A 15662-nucleotide genomic window follows, 5' to 3' on the forward strand; every position below is an offset into this window, starting at 1 on the left:
ATTTCCTTCTGTGTCTCCTCTTCCCTGCATCCGTTGCAATACCCACCCATCTTAAGCATATACGATCTACCCTTACTTCTCCCGTGGGTTGATCGTCTATAATAGATGGAAAATCGAATTCGTCCCCCGTCACTCTGCGCGGCTCCGGCTTCACCGTGGAGACCATGCTTTTAATGAAGGGGATACATCCGGGAACCACAATGACGTTGCCCTTTCGGGCCACCGCTTCTATGGAGATGGAAAACTAATAGTCTGGCGGGCTCGGTTCAATAAATCCAAATATACCCCATTACTTCTATGCATAGGAATGCCGTGCAATTTGACGTTTCCAGCATTGCTCTGCTCTCATCTTGTCCTGTGTGTCTCGGTGGCCCACGTGACCCGAGCCAACTGGTGCACCCTGTTTGTGGACGAACGTCTTTGCGTCTGACCGACTCTGCCGAAGGGTGGTCTACAAAAACGCGTACGTCCCCTTTTTTTGAAGTGAGGCTCAACAACCTACCTACATTGCCTCATTGCTCCGACGTACTGCGATCACGAAATGCATCGCCTGTCCATGGTGCCACTCTAAAGGTGCTCGGACGTTGTTTAATTTAATGTGATGCATTTGGTTTTTGTTTAATCTATGTACATATTGGTATTGCACTATGCGGAAGGCGCAATAGTAGTACACCAAATGCAATTGTGCTAGTGATGATCCAAATTTCAACATCAAGTACAGGAAGGAGCGAAGTTGCTTGCTGCAGGTAGTCTCATCAATCCATCTTTTCCCATTCCAATCCGACTTAACTGCCCAAAATGCAGAATCCAAATGTGACTGAATACGATCCAAATATGCAAAATCCTCTTGCCTGCTTTGACCCATCTATCCCCATTATCCCTCATATATCCAAAACCCTCCCTCAGAGCTTGGGTCCCCATCGCCGACGCTGGAGACGCTCCCACTCCGCACTCATGAACTCCGTCCTCCACTGAGCTGCTCGCTCATCGTTCTCTGGCCGCTGTGGTTGAGGCTGGTCCTGCTGGTCCTTGTCCTCGGCTGCTTCTGGCTCGACCTCCAGCTCCGTGGGCTCGATCTCCGGAAGAGCTGCGGGCGCTGCGTCGAGTGGCGCATCTGGCTGGGCTGGTGGGGTTGTCCCGGCAGTGATAGCTTGCTGTAGAGCCAGTGCTCCCGCCGCGATGGCCGCGAGTCCCCCTGCCGACCTGAGCGGCCGGTAGTGGGGTTCCGGTGCTGCCGGCACGACTGGTGGTTGTGGGATAGTATCCTCATCAGACTGGTCATGCTGCTCAGGTTCCTGCAGTGGCTGCCGAACAGCTGATTGGTCGTCCTCGCCCTCGACATCATCGTCCTCTGGGTTGTCGTCTTGGGGCTCTGCTCCGGCGACGCCAATGGCGTTTGACCAGTTTTCTGCTGGCTCGACATTGTCGCCGCCGTTGTCATTGGCTGGCTGTGCCTCCCAGAATCCGGGGCCGTTCCAGTTGTGGTCTATTTGTTCTGGGGGAGCAGGAGCATCGTCGGCGGCGTTGTTCAAATGGGCATCATCAGGGGAGTTGTCGTGGACAGCTGCAGCATGTTCATCGCGGTCATTGACTTGGGGCTCGTCCTCATCTTCAGCGTCCCCGTTTTGAGCTGTTGTGGACGCGTTGTCGTCCTCTTCTCCCCGGGGAGCTCCCTAATAGCCGACAGCTGCTGCCGGAGCCAGAGCGCTCTCTGCCTCTCCAAGGGGGTGAATCCGCCTCGGGCAATGCGACGGTGTGCTTCATTTTCCATGTCGATCTCCCATTGGTGGAGGGTGCCGGGGAGTCGATCGACATACCCGATTTGTTCCCTCCACCACCGCTCGTCAAGGGGTTCGTTGGATGAATTTGTATCGAGCATGAAGATCCAGCCTTGAAGACGAGTAATGTATTGGCCCATTCTCCAATCGATGTGTTCGAGTTGGTTCGTGTGCTGCCTTAAGCGGGCCCACAGGGCCTCTCTTTCGTTGCCTATTTGTTGGATCCGATGGATATTGAAGTCTATCATACTAATACGGCCCCCCAAACTGTTCTCATGGCCCTGGACACCTCGGGCTGCATGCCGACGAAGCGTTCCTGCGTGTACCGCTCGTGTTCAGCGGCGTAGCGGTCCGCGGCGGTGTTGATGTTGTTGAGCTCCCTCTGGAGGTTCCAGAGGCGGATGTTGTACGTGCTGATGTCGTCCCGGTGCCATCTCCTGAGGTTGAACTGGTGCGCTTGCAGCCGGTGGACCAGCTCCTCGGCCAGAGCGAGGATCTCGTGGAATTCGACTAGGCCGCCGACCCAGCCGTGGGAAAAGTTACCAGGCGCGCCGGCGGCCTCGGGCACGGCCCGGCTGAAGTGCTCCCAGAAGTGGTTGATGTGGCGCGCCCACTCGAAGAACTCGGGGTTCGGTTCGATGTCCTGGTCTCCTTGTTCCGGGTCCTCGGGGCCGGGGCAGTCTTCCGTGCAGGGGCTCTCGAGGATCCCCTTGGGGATGGCGGTGCCCGCCACCAGGAGGTCGACGGAGAGGAGGTGCCCGCAGCTGTGGCGCAGGTCCTGGCGGCACAGGGGGCACTTGTCGTGGCCGGCGTTTGGGGAATCGAGCCACTGGCGGAAGCAGTCGGGATGGGCCTTGTGGGCTCCGTTGCAGGGCAGGGCGACGAAGTCGTTGCCGGGCTGGTCTGTCTCTTCGATGCAGATGGGACAGGACTCGGTTGGCTGCTGCTCCATGATGGGGCGGGTGAGGTTGTTGTTGGTGTTGGCAGCCATTGGATTGGTCGGGGACTGTGTGTGTATAGAGCAAAGTGGTTGGGTTGGTGTTACTGTCCTTTGAAGATAGGATAGAGGTGTGATTGTGTGGGAAAGAGTATCGTCCTTGGTTTAAAGTGACCTTGGACTGTGCAAGTATCGTGAGGCGAATGTGAGGTATTTGCCAGAGGATTAGAGAAGAAGAGTCTCAGAAGAGAATTAAGTGATGAAGTGATGATTGAAGTAGTTTGTCTTGTCTTGGGAAGAGCAAGTGAAGATGGAATGGTTGCATGTGTGGTGTTGGGTCTCTTAATTGAGTCTCGATATTGGATTGAATTGTATGAAGGGGAAGAACAGAAGAAGAAGAGACGAGGAAGGGAGATGCGGGCTGTTTATATATGTAAAAAAAAAGGCCTTCGGAGATGTCTCTTGGATAGAGTTTCAGTGCTCTTTTCTCTCTGTTCCTAGCTTTGCACATGAGGCATTGTAGGCACCAGTGAACCGGCGATATAGTCTTGGTTCGTGGCCCGGAGATGGGTGGTTAGCGGTATAGAGTTTGGAGAGGACCAGTATAAGGGGGAGAACACCAGCGTCTGTCGTTCTCCTATCTTCCATGGTGAGAGAATTGAACTCGAGGTCAGTACTGGTGCCTATTGTCAGAGGCTCTCGGGGCGAGGGATGGGTAATGGGCTTTCGGACTTGCATTTTCGCCGTTTGGTTCGAGCACAGGGGGGCTATTGGACAATTGGAATTTTCTACAGAGGACTTGAACCATTGGGAGCACTGTGAGATAGCCGGAACAGGAAGAATGGAATGGCCATGTCATTACGTCGTGGTTTACTTGACGAGCGTGTAAGTTGCTGACGAACCCCTTTTTCTCCGAATGATATGACAACGTCAAATCAATTCCATCACCCGTCTCTACTACGGCTACTTCAACCGCACAATTGATTCGCATCGTCTACTGCTTCTGCTAAATTTGAGCGCAATTATTTGCTGCTGCTTTTGCACAGTGCCTGAGAACACCTTTGGACTGCCTGGTTATTCCATCTCCCATGACCCGAGAGGGAGAAAGCCAATGGACAAGCCGTTGCGGGAACCTCAACTGCCATGAACTCTAATGCTTTGCTGCCTTGCCCGACAGCACCAGGAGCAGCAGCAATTGCTGCGAGCTGCTCTACGCTCTTGGGCTGAATTGCTGGTACCACGGCTTATTGCAGATGGACGAGTACCGAGGATGGGAGTCTCGCTCTCGACTTGACCATGTACGTAGTAGGTCACGCTCTTTGGGTTGGCAACAAATACGCCCAAGGCAGCTATATCTCGTGGGTATTTCTAATTGAGAGGCATGGTATGCAATTGGCAAGGGGCACAGTCAAATGAGGGAGCGAATAACTTGGGTGTATGACTGGGGCATCTTGCTCTATCGGAACGCGGACGACTCCCGAGCTGATGGTCGAGGCTGGTTATGCTTTACCCCGTTCAAACGAGTTTCCATCCCCTCGGGTCATCGGCCAATCGCACGGCCAACCTGCCTTTCAAGAAAGACCAATCCCCCCAAATAAGAAATTGGACGTAGGAAAAGGAAAAAGAGACGCATCGATAATATCTACGACGTAGTACAACTTAGGCTGTTGGCACAAGCCAAGCCTTCAGCGAATTGGTACGAAACGCACCTCTCTGCATTGGTGTGCATCGCGATACGTGCTAGAGTATTGCCTACAGTCAATCGCAAGCTGTCCTGCACCATCACCAAAACTTGAACCCGAGATGCGAATTTTGACAAACAAGGCGATCAAAAAGGAAAAGAGAGCAAAAAGAGAAAAACAATGAGCTCGTGCCCTGGATCGAACAGGGGTTGCCAGAATAATGATGGCTTATGGATCAGAATCTGGAGTGATAGCCACTACACTACACAAGCCTTTCAAATGGAGTTTTCCATCTTGGACGAAAACTGGTTAACTTATTGATACTCAAGTACCAAGGTAAGTAGCATCCACTCTCGTAAGTTGCACAAGCATCTTTTGCTCAATACCTGGGAGGTCTGGTTTGATCTTCAGCCATGATGGGTTCGAGGGAGTGGATGTGCAGACTAAAATTGGGCCATGGACACTGACGGTCTGGAGCAGGACGAAAGCATGCACAACCTGAATAGACTTATGCGCGATGGATAACCCAAACATACTTGAAATAAATGCATATTATTTCTTCTAGCACAACGTGATAATGGTAAGACCAGATCATGAATCAGAACGCACCGTTTTCATTTCTCGTGACTCTTGGAAAATGTACACTGTCAACTGGGGGTATCAATTCAGTACCGTCCACCACGTCCACGACCCTGACCTCGGCCCCTTCCACCCCCACGTCCACCTCCAAACCCACCGCGACCACCACCACCACCTCCTCGTCCACCCCCACGACCACCATTATCCCGATCCCGACGTGGCATCGACCGCGCCGGCCCCTTGTGTCTGCGCTCGTTCCGCTCCTTGGCCGTGGCGTCCCAGATGTTCGGCAGATCCAGCAGACTGCAGAGCGCCGCTGTCTGCGGGCTAGTGTACTCCTGGGGCTGCGTGTTGGCGAAGTTCAGATCGGGCACCTCCTCGTCCTCGGGCAAGGGCGGCGCCGTGATCTCGAAGTTGTCGGGCACGTCCAACTTGCCGGGCTTGACGACGTGCTCCTCGACCCAGGCGCGCTCCGCGTCGATCAGGGGCGCGTAGACGGCCTCGCCCTCGTCGGGCGGCAGCCTGGCGGTCTCGCGGTCCTCGTGGCCGAAGGCGAGGTGCCGGTGGAAGACACGCGTGATGGCCAGCCATTCGGGGTCGTACATGAGCTTGGGTTGGCTATCGGGGGCCGTCGTCTCCTTCGAAGCGGCGGCGGGGTCTGGTAGGTTCACGGGTGTGAGATACGAGAGCTGGAGGAACTTCCTGCCGGGCAGGACTTTATCCAGAGCGATGAAGCGGGTCTCGGTGTTGGTGATGGTAGGCGGGACTGGCTGGCCTGGTATGGTTTTGGGCTTGTGGGTCGGCCGGGCAAAGGCGGCGGGTAGTTGTGCTCTCAGCTCATCTGAGACTGTGCTAGTCGCAGTAGTAGCAGTGGTATCACTGGCTTTCGCCGCCTGTGGTTCGGGGTTTGAATCTTCAGTTTGCGGCTTCGGCGGTTCCGCGCTGTCCTCGTCATCGTCCATATCCAGTTCAATTTCCTCTGGGTTCGCGGCAGGTTCCGTAGCCGCAGCCGCAGCCACAGAAGACTCGGCAGCTGCTGATTGAGGCTCCGTCATAGTTGCAGGGTCCTCGGCTGTGGGCGCATCGAACGTCTTGATAGCGGTAAACTTGCAATGCAGATGCGCGGACAACCAGTAGGCCGGTCGGAGACGATCGAGGACATACGTCGCCGCAGGGCTGCCCAGCGTGCCGTCCCGCGACTCGTTGGCGAAGAAAGGTTTCTCGCGGAACAGGGCCGCGTCGTCGCCGTGGCGCTCAATGGCGCGGGGCCAATCGTGGCTGACGCCGAGGTCGACCTGCTCGCGCACGAGCAGCAGCTTGCGCACGTCGATCTCGCGCACGTGGTAGAAGCTCTTGATGTCGTCCGAGTTGAAAGGCAGGCGCTCGATGTGGGGGCGGTTGTAGTCGAAGCCCTTCCAGATGCCGCTCATGCCCGCGATGCGGAGGGGCCCGAAGCGCAGCACGTTGGCGGCGCCCATGTAGTAGATGTTGGGCGCGACCCAGCCGCCGTAGTACAGCTCCCACAGGTGCGAGGCGGCCTCGTGGTTCCCGCCGATGAAGAGGGTCGTGACGGGCGCCTTGACGGTGCCGCGGTAGTACTTGGGGAAATCACCCAGGTGCCGGTACTTAGAAGGTACCGACATGACGGTGATGTCGGCTACATTGCGCACGGCCTGGAAGTCGCCTCCGATAATGAGGAGGTCGACTCTGTCCCATCCTCGGACGCTGGCTGCATTCTGTACAGCGGCGTAGATGGCATCGAGAGTGCCGTGTCCCTGGGTGAAAAGGTCAGCACCAAGTTGGTCCTTGTGTGCTGCAACTAGATAGGTCAATACTTACACATCCCTCAAACGCCACACGGACACCTCCGATCTCTTGCAGGTTCTTTGCACTTGCCATTCTTGATGATTGCAAGTGAAGCCGACGGACAAAGTGCCTAAACATGGAGATGCAGATGGGACATGGCCTGCTTCTATTTCAATGTTCGATGATCAACTGTAGTGGGTCAATTGGTTGCAGCAGCAGTTGCAAGTTCAGCTAGTGCTGAGACGTGGCCCGTGCTCGCAACTGCCGTTTTCGTTTTTGTAGGCTGTTTTTCCAAGTACGCGACTGCATGGAAAGCACTGAAGCCTCCAATTACATTACAAGGAGCCTGGGTGACTCACGAATGACTCCTAGTCAAAAGTGATGCAAAATGATTCATGCCCATACGACTTCAGGTTATTGTCAGAATTCTCTGGGCAATGGGTATAATGGAAATCAGTATGGGCACTATGCAGGAGGCTGCTTCGGCTCGAGTGGAGTGAGTTACGATGCCCCATGTCCGCCTGGCATCGGACAATAGTTGACAAACAACCCCATTTCCTTTCTTAGAGCTGCTTTAGCCATGCAAGCAACTTGGCAGCCCCGACTTCCCACTGCTTATCATTCTGTACATGATGTCCAGCACCGGGCACCCAAGCAAGTCTGACGCCCTGTCCACTGTCATCCTGCCCGCCTTCACCTTCCAACTTCCTGACTGGCGCACTGTCGGCTTCAAGCTTCTTCTCCCTCACCATGTCTGACACGGCGCTGCGATACGTCTCGGCAGCCTCGATCTGGACACCTCGGGTCATCAACTTGTCTCCAGTCCCAGCCATTATGAGGACCCTGTCGCTGCGCCCATCCCAGCCGAGGATGTTCCCCAGAAGCTTTCTGGCGTTGACAAAGGGGGCCATCATGCCAATCGGCCACCAGAAGCTCTCGTAGCGGTTCAGATGCCGCTGGAACTCCAGCAGGTCTTTCTCCGGGTACTCCTCGCTGAAGAAGGCCCGCCTCGTCAAGAACGGGTGCGATAAGGGCGAATTGGAGTGCCAGCCGTGAAAGATCATGCGGATGGCAAACCAGGGATCGAAGCAAGCCCAGTTGTAGTAGACCTTGTATCTTTTGAGTATCAGCCATATGCCTCATTGGTTGATGCCCATGTAAAGTATGTAGCTATGGTATACTTACGATCCGGTACCGGGAACTGCTCCGAGCAGACCCAGGCCCTTGACTTTGACATCCCCCTCGTTGAGAAGGAACTGGCTCAGCCCGCCGCCGCTGGAGTGACCAACCAGAACGACCTCGCCGCCTCCCTCCCGCGCCTGCACCGCCTTGATGCCGGCCACGAGATCATCACCGAGATCCCGCTTGGTCGTCATGTAGAGCATGCGCAGGAAGGTCGGGTGCCAGCTCTCGCCGTGGCCCCGCGTCGACACGGCGTAGCTCGCGATGCCACGCTGGGCCAAGTAAAGCATATAGGGCGTCCAGACCCAGGCGCAGCCCATGCCGCCGTGCGCGAAGACGACCACGGGCTGGGGAGTGCTTGCTTTAGACGAGGAGGAGGGTTTGGCGCAGAGAAGCTCGATCTTCCCGTGCGGCGTCTGCACGAAGGGAGCGCTCGATGCCGACTGGCAGAGCTGAGGGCGGGCTCGTTGGCCGTGTCCAGTGTATCCAGTCATAACTGAGGTAGAAGTCCAAACCAAACATCGTGGGAATTTAATGTGATACTGAGCTCCGATTGATTGATGATCTCTGGGTATGTTGGTGTATATCTGGGGATAACTGTCGCATGGTCTGCCTCAGCAGCCCCGAAAGCAAGAAGAACTGCTTATTATATAGAGGATGGTTGTGAATTAATACTAAACTTCAGCTGCCGGTCTTCCTCGATAGTGGCTAAGTTAGCCAGAGAGTCATTTTCCAGATAGCTCGTCGTCGCGATGACGGAATGTTTAGGGAGCGCAAGTGCAAGTATGGGCTTGGCATTCCAGCCGCAAATGCCATGCAGCGCGCCATCGTGGCCTGGACCGAGCAGAAGTCGGAACCTTTGGTGATACTACATACACAGTGGCTGACTGAGTCACCGGCTTTCAGCTATCCAACTGGGACTACGTCGTTTTAGGATGTTCTTAGTTGTCGGCCATACTGGCGCCGAGGAGCGTGCTACATCTAACTGGAGGCAAGTTGATGCAAGCCCCGATTGAAACGTAGCATCACAATTCAGATCGCCTTTGCTTGCTCATATCTGTGCTTGTCGTAAGGAGGGATATGCACATTTAAGCAAGGGGAATATGTGAAGTCTCACGCTGACGGCTGAACAGAAAAGTGACCTTTGTCTCCCGAGAAGGTGAAGCTGGTGAGGAAATCATATGATTCGTTGTCTCTCTTGAATCATCCAAATAGAGTCTGGAATATTATCGAGATGGCCGCCCGCCCACCAAAGCTGAATGACTTACAGTGGGTCTGGACATCGGCGCGCCCTGACCACCGCTAAACTGTGCAGCCCCAAACTCTGGTCATGGTCGTTTCTTTTCCTCATATCAAGGTGTTATCGCAACGTCAAGGGCCACCCGGTTATCACTTCATATTCTATTCCTTACCGATCCCCGACTCAATTGAAACAGGCCAGACATCTTCATCATGGAGAAGGAGACGCTCGAGCCGAGTCTGCGTTTCCTGACGGACGCGGCTCATTTGCTGGCCAAGACGGCGCCAGAGACCTCAGCTCATATCATGGCCAAGAGGAATGCATTCATGTTTGAGAACAACCTCGAGCTATCAGACCGACAGAGAGAACACATATGCGGCGCATGTGGCCACATCATGGTTCCCGGTGCTGGCGATGCACTGAGGTTGGAAACAGACAAGGCTATTCGCAAGAGCCGCAACAAGAAAGGGGCAGGCGTCGTAAAACCAGACGCGAGAAAACTTGGTCGCGCGTCCGGCATACGCAAAGTCATAACCTGCAAGATGTGTGACCACTACACAAAGCTCAACTTCCCATCGCCCCCTCCAATCGTGCGGAGAGCGAAGACGAAGCCAGTTATTGCAACAACTGCAACAGGTCTCCCGGCAGCTCCCGGCGCGAAGGCGAATGCGGCTCAAGCCAGCGAGGCTGCAAAGGCGCCGCCGTCCGCCAACGCCAGCAGCAAGAAGAGAGCTAAAAACCGGAAACAGGGTCTTCAAGCTCTGCTGCAGTCGCAAGCCGCCTCATCTGCTCCCAAAGTGGGGCTTGGACTTAGTCTGGCTGATTTCATGAAGAAATGAGATTTCTTCATTATCAGATCCAATTACATGGCAACATGGGATTTTGGGGAGTCATCTATATCGAAATCCGATCAAGTATTGCCCAGCTCCAGCTTGCATGCATTGCGTCCCGAACTGGCTGCCAGCTTTTGCCGCTAACAGCGCTGTGGAACATTCTGGACCCAGCTGGCTAGGCTATGTCATCAGGCTCTTGGCGACCCCGCGGATGCACTAACCGTGCCCCTCCAAAATTTTCGGTACAGAGAAGAGATACCCCTCCAAAGATTTGCACATAAGAGTCACTTTGCGACAAGCCCGCAACCCAACCCATTCTGTTAGGTATTCACTCGGTATTTTCCATATAATTATCCAGAGAAACACCCCGCAAAATGTCGGCAAACGATCAGCAGGACGCGACAAACAAGACGCTGTCTTCGTCCGAATTCTTCGAGACCATCGGGCAGAAGGCGAGCCAAACGACCAATGGGCAAGTCAACGGCGCTGGGCAGGAAAATGGCGAGGACGAGCCCAAGGTCGTCGAGGAGATCGAGTCGCTCTGCATGAACTGCCACGAAAACGTAAGCGCACTACGTCCTTTCCTCGATCCGTACTTCTTTTGCTCTCGAGATACTAACCCTGGCTTTTCCAGGGCATGACACGAATGATGTTGACCATGATCCCCTACTTCCGCGAGGTCATCATCATGTCTTTCTCCTGCGAACACTGCCACTTCGCCAACACTGAGATCCAAGCCGCCGGCACCATCCAACCCAGAGGCTCCCGCTACGAACTGCGACTGAACGAGATGGAGGACTTCGCCCGAACCGTTGTCAAGTCCGACAACGCCGTCGTAAAATTCATCGAGCTCGATGTAGAAGTCCCCGCTGGTCGCGGACAACTTACAAATGTCGAGGGTCTTTTGTCGAGCATCATTGATGACCTCGAGCTGGGCCAAGAGGCGCGCAAGGAGCAGGCCCCGGAAATTCACGGCAAGATTGCCGAGATCATCACCAAGGGCCGTTCCATGCTTGCTGGCAACGACTTCCCTTTCCGCGTCTCGCTTGACGACCCCTCGGGCAACTCCTGGATCTCGCCCGACATCAAGGATGGTGTTGGCAAGTGGTACAAGCGCGACTACGTGCGGACACCCGAGCAGAATGCCGCCCTGGGACTTGCGGCGCAAGACCCCAACGTCATTGACGCTACCACCACATCCCCCGAGGACAACATCATTCCCGACACAGTCTACTCCTTCCCGGCCACATGCCCCGGATGCATGCACCCCTGTACCACCAACATGAAGATGGTCGATATCCCCCACTTCAAGGCTGTTGTGTTGATGTCAACAGCATGCGAAGACTGTGGCTACAAGTCGAACGACGTCAAGACGGGAGGAGAGATCCCGGAACTGGGCAAGAAGATCTCGCTCAAGGTGGACGAAGCTGTCGATTTGGCAAGAGATATTCTGAAGAGCGAAAGCTGCGCGCTTGAGTGCCCGGAGCTCAGCCTTCACGTCAACCCCGGCACCCTAGGCGGACGCTTCACCACAGTCGAGGGTCTTCTGACCCAAGTGCGAACGGACCTTCACAACCAGATCTTCCAATCTGGCGAGAGCGGAGACTCTCTGGCCGTCGGTGAGAAGTCGAAGTGGGACGAGTTCTTCAGCGGACTGGATGCCGCCATCAAGGGCGAAAAGAAGTTCACTATCATCCTGACAGATCCTCTCGCCTCGAGTTACGTCCAAAAGCTGGTCGATCCGGACCAGGACGACCCGCAGATCACGAGCGAGGATTACACGCGGACGCACGAGGAAGAGGAGGACCTTGGCCTCCTCGATATGAAGACCGAGGGCTACGAGCAGGATGCGGCGGCGACGACAAATGGCGAGGATGCTGCCAAGGAGTCATGATACCGCTAGACCTCGTTGTGGAGAGGCGGACTGGACAGCATAAAAAAAGGAGTAGTTGACGGTTTGATGATGATAGATACCAAAATAGATCTCTTTTGCACTTACATACTTGTAAGCTGAACATTTGCCTTACATGATATCCCGGCATTCTGAGGCTACGGCGGAGTCGCAATTCGTAGACTAGTGTAACGGCACTGCGTCCCTCCAGGTTCCCTTGTTGACCTTCCCCACGACGGTGGCTTCTCCTTCACGCCTTCTACCCCAACACCCCAGTGGCAGTTTACGCCAACCTACCGTTGAAAAGATCAAAGCACATCGATATTCGTTAGATAATGCAGATATACTATCCTACCAAGTGTCGGGTATAAGAACTGTGAGCTTCGGTGAAAATGGAGCACCTCCCCGAGGAGCTGATCGGAGCGGTAAGTATGCCAGGACCCAATGAATGCCGCAAACAGCGACGCTGACACTCGTTTACCTCCCAAGATCACATCCTACGTCGGGGCCGTCAAGCATGTCCCTCCCGGCGACGAGACCCGTGCTCGCCGTGCCAAGACCGACGCCGAGGGCCGACAAAACCTGGCCAACCTGCGCCGGGTCAACAAGCTCTTCCGCCGCTGTGCCACCCCGCTGCTCTTCCGACATATCAGCGCGACCGTGTACGGGCTTGTAAGGCTGCACGAGGTCTCTATGCATCCCGCTCTCGCAGCCCACGTCCGGCACGTCGATGTCGGCGTCGGCCGCGCCCGCTCCCTGCTCGCGCGCAACACCCGCTACGCCGAGGACCTCGCGGGCCTCCTGGGGCCGTGCCTCGCCCGGCTGCCGCACCTGGCCTCGCTCGACTTCGTGGTCGGCGGCAAGGCGTCGCTGCGCGAGCTGCCACCCAAGCTCAACGATGCTCTTGTCAAGGCGCTGGCGTCGGCGTTGCTCTATGTGGAGCTACCGGGTCTGCGGGAGCTGGACCTGAGTTTCCCCATCGCCCGCGACTTCGAGCAGCTGGCCCACGCCGACGACGAGCCGCGCTCGACGCGGGTCCGCCTGGGCCCGCGGGTGTTGGGGGAGGCTCCGGCACCTTGGTTTACACGTCAAGGCGTGGACGAGCGCGTCGTGGCAGCAGCGGCACTGGTCCGTGCCCATCGACCCGGCGTACGCGGTCAATCCGCACGACATGTACGCGCACAACCTGGTCCGGCTCGCTGAGAAGACGGGGAACTTGGAGTCGCTGGCCCTTGGCAGCACGGAGATGCTGGATCTCGAGGGGTTGAAGGTCCCGCCCGCGTGGCGGCTCCGGTCGCTCAGTCTGCAGAGCGTCTCCTTCTCCGCGGCCAAGTTTGAGAGCTTACTCGAGACGAGCTGTTGGGACTCGCTGGAGTCGATTCGGTTGTGGGGGTCGAGCTGACGGCGGGGACGTGGGAGGAGGTCCTCGTGGCGCTCGGCGAGCTGGCAACGCCAACAACGACATCTGTATCGTCGCCGGCGTCAAAGGGGAGGAGAGTGAGGCTCCTGACCGGCTTCCGCATGGAGTCGTGCGGGTACGCGCCCGAGGGCGCGAGCGCGGGCCGGCGGTCGACCAGGAAGATCCAGCGGGACGTGCCGGAGCTGATTGAGACGTGCGAGGGCGCGGACCTGGACGCGCTGGGGGCGGTGCAGTGGCAGGTCCAGGAGAACAGGAGCAGGGCGGGGATGCGGGCGATGGAGAGGACGGCGTTTCGGTATCTGCGGCGGCATACGTGGAATATGGAGGCGCAAGGGGAGGTGTTGGGTGAAGCTGGATTGATGATTTAGGGGGAGGGAGGGGGTGTAAGCTTGTAGGTGCCTTTGATGTCACAGATGGGACCTTAGTCGTAGCGACGACTGAGCACCAGTACACATATTAGTATATGCATCTGATTGACTTGATATGTACCTAGTTAGTAGGTATGCCTTCTCACATACGTACAAGTTTCGACTTAGGATACTTATATTGAAGTGGCGACCGGCTTCAGAGTCCTTGATGGGGAATCCGTGAGAGTTCTTTCACTCTTTTAGCCACGAGAGCGGGACACAAATCATTGAGCGGCAGTGCCCCCAACATTGAATCGGAGTGCTGTGGGAATTGGAAGAATTTGCTCATATCGCCGGCGGATAAGATCGTGGGGGACTTGAAACATTTGGCATGTTCTAGAGCATGTATGGCATCCCGTACTTGCGCCAGGTATGTAGCGAGAGCAGTCCTACACGTATATAAGTAAACTCAATGAATCAGTGTGCCCCAAATGGGGCACCGTAGACGCCTATCGTATCGCCAGTCTCCTGTGGGGAAACTTCCCGGCCTCAAAGTCTTTCAAACACGCCCCCTCCATAAAACCACGAAAATACGCCGTGCCTACGAACATGTAAGACCCGTCCTCGCGCGGCCGCAAGATGGCTGCCTCGCGCAGTCCAAACAGAACGAACAGGCGATCCCCGGGTCGTGAGATGACGGATCCGATGCCGAGGTACCTTTCGTTGGACAACAGAAGGCTTCGGCCCAGAGTCTGGTTACGAGCTTGGTCCAGTATTTCGTCTGCATCCAGCGGTCTCACTCGTCTAATCCTCCATGAGTGAGATCGACCCCACAAGTCCCAGACAGCGCCAGTGCCAATTACTGTACAGGTAGAAACCGCATAGGGACACTGCCCGCTTACTGTGCAACATCTCAATTTCATCGTATGCTTACTTCCCCACTTTACTGTACCTCACTCTGGACTCAATATGCTTGATATACATAGGAAGATGAAATGCAGATGCCTAAAGTTCTCGTGATATATATAGTTAAGATAGAAGTCTTGCATTTTAGGCAAGGGGATTAAACACAGCTTTTCGTCACACCAGCACAGCTTACCCTCCAATAACCAACAGATCCCAGGACTCTTCTATCCATCTCTTCAGCAATAGCGCCCACCTCACCACCTCCTCTGTACCAGCTACTCTGTTCGCGGCCACTCCAAACCAGCACCATGCAGTTCACCACCGCGCTCCTCCCCCTCGCCTCCCTCCTCGCCCTGGGCGCCAGGGCTTCGACCCTCCCCTAACCAGCCGCGACACCTACGACCGCAAAGGCTCCGCCATGTGCGGCAGCGCGACGATGCAGGTCAAGTACTGCGACGAGGCCGTCAACAGCTTTCTCATCAGGGACGACGCGTACCGGTACCGGCCCGACGTGTACAACCGGTGCGCGGGCGCGTGCTCGGGCCAGGGCGCGCGCGGGACCACCGTGACGAGCGGCTGCCACGTGAGCGTCGAGGGCGACGCCGCGTGCCGCCGCTCGGGCAACCAGATGTGGCAGGACTACCAGGACCTCCGCGCGAACGGGGCGGGGAAGTGCGGGTCGAAGCACTGGGATCAGTGGGACAATGGGGGAAGAAGTTGGCGTGCCGGACGACGGTGAATTATATCTCGGATTGTATGAAGGGGAAGGATGAGAGCTGCAAGGCGTAGGGATGGGCCGGGTATACTAGCTAGGTGATGATAACAGACGGGCGCTCGGATGGCTCTTTTGGAAGGTGTGGGTATGGTTCGGGAAGAACTGGGTAGGACGAGGAAGTGCGGTCATCCTGGGGCTTGTCGTGGCAGTATAGTCTTGTGGGGAGCGAGGAGTTGGGCTACTCTACATTGTCTCATTACATATTTCAATATTACGGGCCGAAATTCGTGCATCTCGTTATATTATTGGAGCAGTCTCTGCGGCGATATTGTCGTTCAATATCTGG

The 15662-nt window shown here is 55.9% G+C and overlaps 7 protein-coding genes across 7 annotated transcripts; 4 read left to right on the top strand and 3 right to left on the bottom strand.

The window, feature by feature from the left end:
* Positions 1–902: 902 nt before the first annotated feature.
* On the bottom strand, positions 903–2769 carry PG986_008744 (uncharacterized protein; the record flags this gene model as incomplete). The annotated part of the gene is made up of 2 exons (XM_066844966.1): positions 903–1673; positions 2029–2769. The coding sequence occupies 2 exons, from the start codon at positions 2767–2769 to the stop codon at positions 903–905; spliced, it is 1512 nt and encodes a 503-aa protein (XP_066697364.1).
* A 2293-nt stretch (positions 2770–5062) lies between these two features.
* On the bottom strand, positions 5063–6875 carry PG986_008745 (lariat debranching enzyme; the record flags this gene model as incomplete). Its single annotated transcript, XM_066844967.1, has 2 exons — positions 5063–6751; positions 6816–6875. The coding sequence occupies 2 exons, from the start codon at positions 6873–6875 to the stop codon at positions 5063–5065; spliced, it is 1749 nt and encodes a 582-aa protein (XP_066697365.1).
* A 470-nt stretch (positions 6876–7345) lies between these two features.
* Positions 7346–8458, bottom strand: PG986_008746 (Alpha/Beta hydrolase protein; the record flags this gene model as incomplete). Its single annotated transcript, XM_066844968.1, has 2 exons — positions 7346–7898; positions 7968–8458. 2 exons carry the CDS (start codon positions 8456–8458, stop codon positions 7346–7348), a joined length of 1044 nt encoding a protein of 347 aa, XP_066697366.1.
* Positions 8459–9416: 958 nt separating this feature from the next.
* PG986_008747 (RNAse P Rpr2/Rpp21/SNM1 subunit domain-containing protein) lies at positions 9417–10043 on the top strand (the record flags this gene model as incomplete). The annotated part of the gene is made up of 1 exon (XM_066844969.1): positions 9417–10043. The coding sequence occupies one exon, from the start codon at positions 9417–9419 to the stop codon at positions 10041–10043; it is 627 nt and encodes a 208-aa protein (XP_066697367.1).
* Positions 10044–10411: 368 nt separating this feature from the next.
* PG986_008748 (uncharacterized protein) lies at positions 10412–11931 on the top strand (the record flags this gene model as incomplete). The annotated part of the gene is made up of 2 exons (XM_066844970.1): positions 10412–10600; positions 10672–11931. 2 exons carry the CDS (start codon positions 10412–10414, stop codon positions 11929–11931), a joined length of 1449 nt encoding a protein of 482 aa, XP_066697368.1.
* A 441-nt stretch (positions 11932–12372) lies between these two features.
* On the top strand, positions 12373–13131 carry PG986_008749 (uncharacterized protein; the record flags this gene model as incomplete). Its single annotated transcript, XM_066844971.1, has 1 exon — positions 12373–13131. The coding sequence occupies one exon, from the start codon at positions 12373–12375 to the stop codon at positions 13129–13131; it is 759 nt and encodes a 252-aa protein (XP_066697369.1).
* A 1203-nt stretch (positions 13132–14334) lies between these two features.
* PG986_008750 (uncharacterized protein) lies at positions 14335–15340 on the top strand (the record flags this gene model as incomplete). The annotated part of the gene is made up of 2 exons (XM_066844972.1): positions 14335–14408; positions 14812–15340. The coding sequence occupies 2 exons, from the start codon at positions 14335–14337 to the stop codon at positions 15338–15340; spliced, it is 603 nt and encodes a 200-aa protein (XP_066697370.1).
* Positions 15341–15662: the final 322 nt, after the last annotated feature.

This window comes from Apiospora aurea (assembly GCF_038362705.1).
Source record: "Apiospora aurea strain CBS 24483 chromosome Unknown utg000006l_segment0_segment0, whole genome shotgun sequence".
In the NCBI taxonomy this organism is placed as follows: Eukaryota; Fungi; Ascomycota; class Sordariomycetes; order Amphisphaeriales; family Apiosporaceae; genus Apiospora; species Apiospora aurea.